The sequence below is a fragment of the Tarenaya hassleriana genome, unplaced genomic scaffold, assembly GCF_000463585.1.
Source record: "Tarenaya hassleriana unplaced genomic scaffold, ASM46358v1 Cleome2, whole genome shotgun sequence".
In the NCBI taxonomy this organism is placed as follows: Eukaryota; Viridiplantae; Streptophyta; class Magnoliopsida; order Brassicales; family Cleomaceae; genus Tarenaya; species Tarenaya hassleriana.
Genome location: NW_010965372.1, coordinates 3,824,256 through 3,836,516, shown reverse-complemented (window position 1 = coordinate 3,836,516; position 12,261 = coordinate 3,824,256). Strand labels below are relative to the sequence as shown.

The 12,261-nt window shown below is 35.1% G+C and overlaps 3 protein-coding genes across 4 annotated transcripts in view; 2 read left to right on the top strand and 1 right to left on the bottom strand.

Annotated features, from left to right (window-relative positions):
• The window catches only part of LOC104812092 (protein NEN3), a 3,372-nt gene extending 3,116 nt beyond the window's left edge, over positions 1–256 (bottom strand). Inside the window, exon 1 of the mRNA XM_010539076.2 lies at positions 17–256. Coding sequence (XP_010537378.1) covers positions 17–189 — 173 coding nt within the window. The 5' untranslated portion in view covers positions 190–256. The remainder of the gene's footprint in view (positions 1–16) is intronic.
• Positions 257–572: 316 nt separating this feature from the next.
• Positions 573–2,141, top strand: LOC104812091 (putative pentatricopeptide repeat-containing protein At1g74400). Of its 2 annotated transcripts, XM_010539075.1 has the most exons (2): positions 573–856; positions 923–2,141. In XM_010539075.1, the coding sequence occupies exons 1-2, from the start codon at positions 605–607 to the stop codon at positions 1,982–1,984; spliced, it is 1,314 nt and encodes a 437-aa protein (XP_010537377.1). In that variant the 5' UTR covers positions 573–604; the 3' UTR covers positions 1,985–2,141. The 2 variants fall into 2 exon arrangements, with proteins under 2 accessions (XP_010537377.1, XP_010537376.1); XM_010539074.1 differs by having other exon boundaries at positions 573–2,141.
• Positions 2,142–2,220: 79 nt separating this feature from the next.
• Positions 2,221–5,445, top strand: LOC104812090 (NEP1-interacting protein-like 2). The gene is made up of 6 exons (XM_010539073.1): positions 2,221–2,522; positions 3,362–3,540; positions 4,474–4,557; positions 4,737–4,895; positions 5,003–5,125; positions 5,218–5,445. The coding sequence occupies exons 1-5, from the start codon at positions 2,417–2,419 to the stop codon at positions 5,123–5,125; spliced, it is 651 nt and encodes a 216-aa protein (XP_010537375.1). The 5' UTR covers positions 2,221–2,416; the 3' UTR covers positions 5,218–5,445.
• The last annotated feature ends 6,816 nt before the right edge of the window (positions 5,446–12,261 follow it).

The following is a 12,261-nucleotide window of genomic DNA, read 5'->3' as shown; positions in this document are numbered from 1 at the left end:
GAGAGAGAGATCGGAGGGTCGGACCAGGGAGGAGTAGCTGTTGAGCTCCTCGAGCTTCTTAGGGCAAACAAGGATCGCTCCGAACTCGATAATCGCGAATGGTTCGCCGGTTCTGGTGGGAACCACCGTCTCGAGGTCGAAGAATGCAATCTCCGATCTCTCCTCCGACGCAATCAGAATCGACGCCATTGTTGTGACATGAGCTTTTGTCGTCGGAGGCCAACGTTAAGTAGACCTCGGCGGCTTCTCTTGCACTCTTCTCTTAAATTCTTTTTTCTAAATAAACAAAAAAATAAATATTTAATATTTTAAAATGAAAAGGTTGGTTGTTTACAATAATAAATGCTATAAAAATTTGTATAATAAACTAATATAATTCCAATGTTTTATAATAAATAATAATTGTAGAGTAAAATATAGTAACATTCGACATAATTCTAATGCTTGTATAGTGATTGATTTATAATTTTAATTTTTTATTTTTAAAAAATAAAGATGAAAAATGAATTTACGATATTCATTTATTGATAAATTTTCAACACTAAAGACAACTCTTTCTCATATATGTTTTTTGTGCACCGTAAATTCTAAAATTCGCAGTGGTATGAGGTTTCTTCTGCGTCACTCTCCTTTGAAATCTCTTTCAGCTGTACACAAATCCGATCATTTTCTTCTAAATTATCATTCCAAATCCAATGAGACCCTAAGATGTTTTCTTAGATCCAACAAACCCATCAAAGCTCTCTTACATTTCCGACATCGATTCAGACAGAATCCTAGTTTCGTTGACAGCTTCTCCGTGTTGTTTGCCATCAAAGCTTCCACCCAGAAGCCATCTCCTTTTTCCGGCAAGCAGGTCCACACCCTCGTCATAAAACTAGGGTTCGAATCCGTAATTCAGATTCTGACATCTCTTCTGCAGTGTTACTCTGTGGCGGGAAATATCGCCGATGCTCGCCAAGTGTTCGACGAAACGCATGACAAGAAGAATGCCGTGATGTGGACGGCGATTATTGCAGCTTATGTTGAGAACGGGAAGCCCGGAGAAGCGATTGAGCTGTTTCGGCGGATGGAAGCGGAAAAGATCGAACTTGACGTGGTGATCGTGACGGTGGCTTTGTCGGCTTGTGCTGATCTCGGCGCATTGGAGATGGGAAAACGGATTCATTCGTACGTTCAGGGCAAATCCGGGTTTGCTATGGACTTGAGTTTGAGAAACGCTCTTATCGACATGTATGTGAAATGTGGGGATATCGAAAAAGCGAGGAAGTTCTTCAATGGAACCAAGAGAAAAGATGTGACTACCTGGACGTCTATGATCATTGGGCATGCTTTGAACGGGCAAGCGGAAGAAGCCCTCGAACTTTTCAGCAAAATGAAGGCCGCAGATCAAAGAATGCCGAAAATTTGCAAGAATTCGACGATTCTTCCTAACGATGTCACTTTCATCGGTGTATTGATGGCTTGTAGCCATGCCGGTCTTGTGGAAGAAGGAAAACAGCATTTCAGAAGCATGGTTGAGGAGTATAATCTGAAACCTAGAGATGCCCATTTCGGATGCATGGTCGATACGTTCTGTCGCGCAGGTCTCTTGAAGGATGCTTATGAATTCATCATGAACATACCCACGAAGCCAAACGCGGTGATCTGGAGGACATTGCTCGGTGCTTGCAGTGTTTACGGGAACATTGAGCTCGGAGAAGAAGTTCAAAGAAAACTGGTAGAATTAGATCATGATCACGTGGGGGATTGCATTGCGTTGTCGAATATCTATGCATCTAAAGGGATGTGGGAGAAGAAAACCGAGGCGAGAGATCGGGTGACGAAAAGAAGAGTGCCTGGAAAAAGTTGGATAGAGTTTGGAACAATCATGAATGAGTTTGTTTCGGGAGATGATGATCATCCAAAGATGGGTGAGATTTGTGAGATTTTGAAGTGTTTAGCTCTAAGTACGAAGAGTTATGATTGTTCTACAGGGTCATGATTCGAAACAGTTTCCCTTTCTGTGAGATTTTGGATCAGAATTCTGTTCATGACGAGAATCCCGTATTCGGATTCTGGTGTTGGATGGCATTCGGAGAAGGACGAGGGAGAGTTATTTTTCTCTAAGAGATTTTTAAAAATATGAAGAAAAAAAAAATGTTTTTAAAGATCACAAAGAAAATATCAGCGAAAACAGAAAAATAAAATAAAAAAATAAAAAAACTCCCTCTGGTGTCGGGAGGTGTCTACGCGAAACCTTCTCTCTCAACCATCAATGGCTGAAAACTTCCCTCCATAATTCCCTCCACCAACCACACCTAGTCCCTTTTTTGTTTTGTTCCTCTTCTGGACTTCATCACCTATAACCCTAGGGGGGTTTTCTCCTCCTTTTATTTTTTTTGTTCTCTTTATAGACGCGATCTTCTCCTCCGAGATGGAAGCCGTAGAATTCGAAGAAACCACCGACACAACGATCGACACTGTTTCCCGGTTTATCGCCGGAGCTGTCTCAGGAACCCTCACCGGATTTTTTGCTCTCGGTGATTAGCCGATCGTTGTCGTCGTCTTTGTTTGTGTATATATGTATGCGATGGGTCTAGTTGAATCGTTTTGGTGATCACAGAGTTTCCGTTGATTTTGTAGTTACAGGAAGCCCTTTTTTTTGTCGTTGTTTGGGGATTTCTGATTCTTGGGTTTTTTTCGATTCTGTGATTGGAGAATTATCTCGTCGTCTTTGTTTGTATATCATCTATAGATTCATCACCTGCGAGGAGAATTATTTTTTTGGGAGAAATATTTCAACTTTGTGCTTTCTGCTTCCTGGGTTTGCATGATTTTGTTGTTTCATGCTGTTTAAAAACAGTTTCCCGGGTTCTCCAGATTCTGTGATTGCCTTACTTTCCATTTTGGGGTTTTACTTGTTATGGATGGACAGAACAAAGGAAGACGCAGTTGCATATGTGATGTTGCAATAGTTTGTATTAGGGACATAATCCTGATTGGGTTCTGTCTCCAAATCACTGATCAATTCAGGAAAAGCAGTCTAATGGTCCTCCATGAGATGATGTGACAGTCATATGTACCTGAAATGGTGGTAGCTTCAGAGTTCTTGTGAATTACCATTTTTGGAGAGTGTTTGTTTTCTGTCTTCACATGATAATAGACCGTTGAATCCCCGGCCCTTTTGTGGAAAGCAGTTGTAAATTTCCTTGTGATCTATGTCTGACATTCTAGCATGATCTGGTAGATTATTTGATGAACAAACCAGGCATCGACTCTGAATGATCCCCATTTGTTATTTGGAATCTGACTTATATCGTTTTTTTTTGTTTTTGTTTATGTTTACTGAATATTTTTCATGTTCTTGAGTGTCTTGTAGCTGGAGCTTTCACTGGAGCTGTAACTGGCGCAGTAGCAGGTAGGGCTTCCCAGTACGGAGTTGTTCGTGGAGCTGCACTGGGCGCTGTTGCCGGAGCTATACTTTCTGTCGAAGTGTTGGAGGCTTCTCGTGCTTATTGGTGTTTAGAGCTATCTGGTTCTCGAGGTCCATCGTCTATGGTTAGTTTCCTCAACTCAGCACTATTCGTTCTTTTGGGTCTGGGATATGCCGGTAGATACTTTTCCAGTAAATGCCTTTTGTGTTTATCAGAATTGGTCTTTGTTTTCACTTAACACTTTAAGCCTTGAGGTCTGTTCTGTTCAATCTATTTCTGGTTAGATACATGTTTTTTTTCTTTTGAATCATCATGAGGGAATCATTGAACTTGTATAATGCATCGGTCCTATAAACTTGTTGAAAGAACATGTTAACGGATGAGTTAATCCAGACAAGCAGTTGGAAAGATTTATCGGATATGAGCAAAGTTTGGAAAACCCGGAAAATAGGTATGTATTACTGATTATAACGAGAAAACATTGAGGATTTGACTAATGGAGCTCCTCCCACCCCACCCCACCCCCCCTCATAAAGCCCACATTAAACCCGGAATTCCCCTCGTCCCTTGTATATAGCGAAGAGCCGAACCAGCCATGGTTAACCATGAGTAACCACATAGCTAAACAATAATCACTTTATTCTACTTAGTAGGAATGATAAGGTTTTTAGAGTTTCAAGCCCATTAGCTCAGTCATTATATTGTCCATGCCACTAGGAAATGGCTCTAGGCTTGAATGTGGGTAGGCGAATGACTTCCAGCTCTGCCCTTAAAGCTTAGATCTTACCGTGGTGTTCAACAAACATGTTCTGATCTTGATTTATAACTCTCTGATCGGCCTTTGGATCTCTGGAATCTGGATATGATTCAGATGTGGCAATAGATCTTTCACATTATTGTATTTTATGTAATCTTTTGTTTAGCATTTGCTTAAATTCAATAGGAAATTGTTGGTCTTGGAATGTTTTTCGTTTTTTAATTTGTTTGCTCTCTTGTATTTTTCTTGGGGTTGTCTCACATTTAACTTTTACATGGGCTAATGTACTTCTGGGTCCAGGCAGATTTTGTGGAGCAACTTCTTCATGGTAGACTTGTAAATGAACAGCTTATGTCGACTGTGTTGCATTCCTCCCACTGGCAGGTTCTGTTCTATCGTCTCTTTCGCTCGTTGCCCTTCCTTCCCCATGTTTATATCGAGAAAAATTCTTTATGAAATCCCACGATTGGATCATATATAAGGGCGTGTTAGGACTGTGGGTTCAAAGATTGTTTCAGTAAATCCGCTTTCCGTTCATGAATAGCTCTGTCTGCTTCCTGCAGCTACGGATAGCTGATGTAAGTTTCGAAGATTGGGACGATGTGTATGAAGAAACGGGATCTAGAGGGTTGACGGGTGAGACGTTAAGTAAATTACCATGCTATATCATGTCAGCTGAAATCACCGAAAGACAGAGCATTGTCTGCACCATTTGTCTTCAGGTCTTTTGTCTTGTGTTTGTGTCCTTTCATTCACTTATTTGAACCGATTATATATCTCTGTTACCCCTTTAGTCTGATCAAAGCTGAATCGGATGCTCCTCCTACAGGAAATTGAAGCCGGGGAAATAACGAGAAGTTTACCGAGATGCCATCACACCTTCCACTTGGTATGCGTCGACAAATGGCTCATCAGACACGGGTCTTGCCCGATGTGCAGACAGAGCGTGTAGGTAAAAAAACTCGTTGTCCCCACCGCTCTTTTTGTACATAGCGAAATCGAAATCATGCTACCGTTGTTGTAATCCAAAGACTGGAAAAATAGGTTAAAGATTCAGGGAGGGGAACTAGGAGGGTTCATCATCCATACATACACATGTTGTGTCTTATGTTGTTGTTGTGGCAAAGTCTTTGGTCCTGTCCCTCTGTTGTTGGAGCCTGGAACACAGATGTTTGGTCTGGTTTTTGAAGAGGAACTTGTAGTGGCTTTTGCGAGAGATCTGTTCTCGGAGCTTTGAATTCATATATATATGTGTAGATGCTTCAAAGTTCATTGAACCATATATATATATGTATGTATGTATATACATACATATATATATGTGTGTGTGTAGATGCTTCAAAGTTCATTGAAACACATATATATATATATATATATATATATATGTATGTACATACATACATATATGTAGATGCAGACTGTTTGTGATGTCTTCATATTCTGCTTGGACCGACTTTCATGGGATTACAGATACGAATATTCTACACCGCGCGCGCATATATATATATATATATATATATATATATATAAGATTCTTAATACAGTGTGAGATTGTGAATTGATTTCTATACAGCTGTATAGTTTCACCTTTTATTTTATTTTATTTTTATAACCAGACGGTGGTTCCCGGGTCTTCGGTCTAACTAAATTCACCCTAGACCTGCGATCAACCTTTGTATATGGATCACTTTTTGTCCAGAAATTACATCATTTCCTACCACTGAAATCGAAATCAATATCTTGAGAATGATTTTGTCTATCTTACTGGGTCACAAACTGTTGGGTTTTCACCTTTTAATTTTATTTGCATTAACTGTATTTAGACCGAACTGTTTTTTTTGTTTTTGCGTGTTTATATATTTGGATTATGTATTATCTTCATGGGACTTCACGTTGTTTTAAAATGTTTTGTTATATAGATTGTATCGTGTTCACTGTTCAGTGATTTATAGTGCATGCAACGCCCAAGACCATGTGAAGTAAATAATAATCACGTGACGAAAATACAACGAATCTTAGTTTTTTTTCTGTATCTGGTGGGCTCGATCTTAATTTTTTTTATTGACCGAATAATAGAAGCAAATCACTTTAAGCACGTGTTCGTACCAAACCCAGGATTTTAAGCAACAACGATGGAGACAGAACGAGTCAGTTACCCAGTCACGGAGTGAAACCCCACCCTGTCGTTTTTTTTTTTCACGTTGTGTATGATATTATGATATAAACACGTTTCTTTATAAATAATACTTTATAAAATATACATTTGCATATTTTATATACACGAAAATATTGAATTGGATATCAATTATTTTCTATTTCTACGTGATAAAAAAAACTACATAGAAAATACATCTTATTCTATTTTTTTATTTGGTTTATATATCATTATGTATTTTATGTAATCTAGATTTTTATTCTATTATTATTTTGATTCTTTATTAAATTAAGAATTTTGATTAAAAAAAACTATATTTTCTATTTAAATTCATCATATTATCGATCACAACTACAACAAATGTCTTATAATTTATCATTACAGTATTTAATATGGTATTAAAATTGGTTTGTCGACATCTCCACATATATCAAGTGTCAAACACCACCAAGTTTCAATTTTTATATGATTTTCTTTTTAATGAAACGTGAACATGAACCCTTAAGTTTGAAACTCTATTTTGTGAGGTTTTGAAAAATATACTAAATTATATTTATTTTGAATTATGATTTCGCATGCACATTTCGTGACAAAATAAAACCCACCAATTTTGCAGTGTGAATATTTTAAATTCCCAATTAATATTATCATTTAAGCACGTGTTCAGATAGAAAGTTATGTTAAGCGATCAATCATTATTGACAACCATTAGCACCACCACCATTACCATCTTTTTCCTCTCATAGGCATGGAAGGATATATTATATACATTAGCAAACCATTACACATTTGTAATTCGTAGCAATAGATTGTAGGGTATATTCTAAAATTATGTTTTGTTGATTTAAGTGTGGTAATGTTTAGAAATACAAAAAGTTAAATAATTAAGTTGATACGTCATAAAACTTCTTTAACACTTGTTAGACATTTCCATCTATAACCTTCATCGATATGAGATATTGATTCAAGTTCTTAGTATAATAGTTTTAAACTATAAATTAGATCGAGTTGACCCAAAGCAACACAATATATATATATATTATTTCCCAACACTTAAATTTTATTAGATCACATATTTCACTTAAATTTTATTAGATTAAATATATTACACACTTGTTCCAAATAATTGTTTTTGTCTATTTTGTTTTGATTTTTTGACTGTATCAAATACATTTTTGTTCCACGAGAAAACACAAGTGAATTTACTCATAAACAAAAACAACCAAAGGATGACTACATCATATCTTATCAACAATGTGAGATCCGAAAATAAATAAATTAAATAAATAACATCTAAGACTGCATAACAATGTGTATCTATCGTCTATCTATCTGTTTCTCCTCAATGACAGCAATATTGATTATTCGTATATATATATTTGTTGACAGCATATATATCTTTCATTTTTTAGGCTATCCAAAAAATGAATCGAGATTTTCTTTTTCGCAATTATGTCTTCCACATGCATTGTAATGGCGGTTTCGTTCCGTGCATTATCCCACGTGTGGAAAATGGAAACCACAAAATCTGTTGGTCGGGCTGAATCTTCGTATCTGTTTTTTTTTTCTTTCTTTTTCTGGCGTAATGCGAATAATTTATTTCTTGTCTTTTACTATGTCGATTTTTCATTTTTTTATGGGCTTAATAACAAAAGAAGCAAATTATTAATCACATTCAACCAAAAAAACAAGAAGCAAATTATTTAAGCACGTGTTCTAAACAAACTGAGGATTCTAAGCAAGTTCGAATAAAACACAACGACGATGGAGACAAAACCGAGTGACCGAGTCATGGGGTCAACCTTATTGTCGCGTTCAGATTCAGCCCCTTGGGAGATCAACACGCGGTTTAACTAATAATACCAAAAACTTTATATAAATTAATTTACATTTATATACACAAAAATCTTGGAATTGAGTGTTTTATTATTTATAGGGTAACAGTACATGGGCGCAGTTTCATTTAATTCTTTAACATGCCACACACGCGATAAATTGATTGATTAGACATTATATCAAAAATATCCTTCGTTTGCTATTTTTACATTGACGTAGGTTTTTGTCAAATTAAAAACTGATTTAAACACTCATGGAAACTGATTGATTAGGCATGTTTGGTGATATGTAATCAATCGGGCATTATCAAAAATACTTTTACTTTGCTATTTTGACTTCAAGGCATACCATTCTCCATATGTGACCCTATGACCCATGCGACCAGAAATTTAATCTTGATCATTTTGGTCATAACATTAAATTTATAATGATCACACTCATTCATTATGTTCATATTTTATATATCTAACTAATCATTTGATAAAAAATTTATAAATTCAATGCGCCGATTGATTACATATCACAGAAATTTATTTTTATTGATAGTATGCATATTTTTTTCTAAGGTAAAATAACATTTTTCTAGCAAAATGCGACTTTTTTCTACATTAATTTTTAATTACATATATATATTCATATCTATATACAAATATAAATATAAACGTATATACTCTTATGTATAAATATATCTATATATACATACAAAATAAAAAATATACATATATTGTGACAGCCCAGGGTACCGCAGGAGGGCGGGGAGTGATCGCCGGTGCGAGAGGCATGGACAAGGGGTGGCTCCTGACGAGCTTCTCGGTAGGGGGTACAGGGATGAAGCGGACGCACCGGAATGAGAGAGATCCGAGGGCTGTGTAGGTATGGGACTATACAGTCTAAGGTAACTTAAAGGAATTAATTGAGCTACTCATAGCAACAAGATGCATCTACCTTTTCGGTTAGCCATCTCGAGAGAACTCCAAAGTTAAGCGTGCTGGCTCTGGAGTAGTCTTAGGATGGGTGACCTCCTGGGAAGTACTTTCCGGGATGTGTGCGAGTGAGGACAAAGCACGCTAAAAGGTCCCGTGTTGGTGTGTGGGGACAGTTCTATCATTCCGTAGCGGCCTCGGGTCGTTCCAAATGGTATCAGAGCCGGTTCTCTCCCAGTACGGTGTGGTTCGTGGATGAACCAGGCGGAAGCTGGTGGGCCTGTGACAGCCCAGGGTACCGCAGGAGGGCGGGGAGTGATCGCCGGTGCGAGAGGCATGGACAAGGGGCGGCTCCTGACGAGCTTCTCGGTAGGGGGTACAGGGATGAAGCGGACGCACCGGAATGAGAGAGATCCGAGGGCTGTGTAGGTATGGGACTATACAGTCTAAGGTAACTTAAAGGAATTAATTGAGCTACTCATAGCAACAAGATGCATCTACCTTTTCGGTTAGCCATCTCGAGAGAACTCCAAAGTTAAGCGTGCTGGCTCTGGAGTAGTCTTAGGATGGGTGACCTCCTGGGAAGTATTTTCCGGGATGTGTGCGAGTGAGGACAAAGCACGCTAAAAGGTCCCGTGTTGGTGTGTGGGGACAGTTCTATCATTCCGTAGCGGCCTCGGGTCGTTACACATATATATACATACATCTATACAAATATAAATACATATACATACATACATATATATATACACATATATGCATATGTACATATATATATATGCATATGTACATATATATATATGCATATGTACATATGTATATATGTATTATACATAAATATACACATTTATTTAATGTGTATATATATGCATATATATTTAATGTTTATACATATGCATATATATATATATATGTATATGTATTTATATATGTATATGTGTGTGTATATAAATATATTTATACGTATATATATGTATATATATATTTGTGTAGATGTATGTATATATATGTATATTTTTATTTTGTATATATATAGATATGTTTATACATAGAAGTATATATATTTGTATTTGTATTTATACGTAGATATGAATATATTTTTTTTCGTTTTTTTAATCTGACGTGTCGTGCTGACGTGGCAAAAAAATTTCACGTGGTATGCCACATCAGCTGCTCCATTAACGACCACTTAACACCGTTTCGGATTATGTAGTTAATCACAGTTAAATGGATAATTCGTGTATTAATTTAGAAAATTTATTAATTAATTTGGTGTAATTTTTTATCAAATTAAAAATTAGTTTAGAAAAAGATTATATTTTGCTAAATTTGTGTAGAAAATATCATTTTTCCCTTTTTCAACTTAAATTTAATAGATTTTTTTTTTAAACGGAAAAAATCACTACGATCTTTCAGGTGTAGAATAAATCTACCGTTCTCACGTAATAGTTTACAAATCACGTGAAATGGATAAAACAATTCAAACTAATTAGAATCAATGAAAACTCATATTTTAGAGGGTTGAACCGATGATTCCGAATTAAAGAAATATGTTATCAACCATCGGGATGAAGCTTCCCTAAATGAAAATTTTATTTTAGAAATACATTTTATACGTTAAGAAGTAAATCAAGAATTAAATTCTTTCTTCATCATTCGATTTTTTTTTTTTTGTGGTGTAAAACACATCAAGCATCAAGATTTATCAGAGATATAGACACTAAAATAATATCATATCCGTGGACGATTGGTTAAAAGAATAAAAATATACCTTAACCAAAAAGAAAGAAAAAAAAACAGACATTAAAGGAAAATCCTTGTATCTTGCCCTAAAATGAAATCTATATATATTAATAAAGAAGTTTAAAGGCATATGGTGAAGCCACCTAGGATCCATATCATCATCTATGTGGCAAGCTTTTAAATTGTCATTGGTCTATGATATTCCTCTTTATTTATATATACATACGTATGTATATTATGTGTGATTATATACATAATAGGTATACATATATTAAGGTGATCTATCATTAGTTTTATATATTATATCTCAAATTTGTTTGTTACCTTGATGAATTAATCTTGATAAAAATAACAAAATAAAACATCACATACAAATTTTGAAGTGATGGATATTAAAATGGAAAATATCAAAATAAAAAATATTGTAAAAAATAAAAAAGTTTAAATTAAATCTTTATTTATACAAATAAAAAAACAATCATTGGTTGTATTAGAGTAGATAGAAAAAAGTTTATCTCAATTCTATAAAAAGAAATTTTGGTTTTAATTTTTGTATATTATTCAGATTTTATTTTATTTGATATAATAAAAATTGATGGAGTAATTAAAAAAAGAAAAAGTTATTTATAATATAAATAATAGAAATATTAAAACAAACAAAAAAATATCGCACATACTTACATGCTTATATTTATTTGAGTAAAAAAAGTAACACAAACGGTAATGCGGCCAACTCGAACGTCGTATTCATTTATTCATTAGTATTTAATAACCACATTTATATTATTTTATCGAAGAAAAACTTTACATTGCTCAACAAATATGAGAATTGTAACGTAAATTTATTATGTATGTAAATATGTGAAAGATAAAATTAGTAATTTATGACAATTAAATTAGGATTTTACTGAATATATATGTATGATACGTGGATGTGCGATTCATTTCGCTCACTCCAAAACCACTCTAAAAAGTAGTGTATTCCAATGTGCACCCATAATCTATTTGTTCGCCGTCTAAAAGACTAAATCCCTTTTTCCGTCCTCTTATCTTCTTCATTGCTGGATCTTTCAAAACAGGTACGAAATTCTCTCTCTTCTTCTCCTTGTAGTTTTCATCCAGAGTTTCATTGTGCAAGTTTGTTTGCTTATGGGTTTAGTAACTTATATCTTTTCTGTCCTGTCCCGGAGTTTCGTTGTGCTCTAATCAAAGGTATGGATCCCACGCAAGATGTTTATTGATCTTTTCTAATTAATATTATTGTCTTTTCTATACTCCATATTATTTATTTTTACTTTCAGATTTCCATATTAACGTTGTTGTAAATTGATGTAACATTGCTATAATTTCTAATCACCATATTCATGACCCCACTAACGATGCTGTACTTTCTAATGTATCAAGAATATCGACATATTTATTTTTAAAACG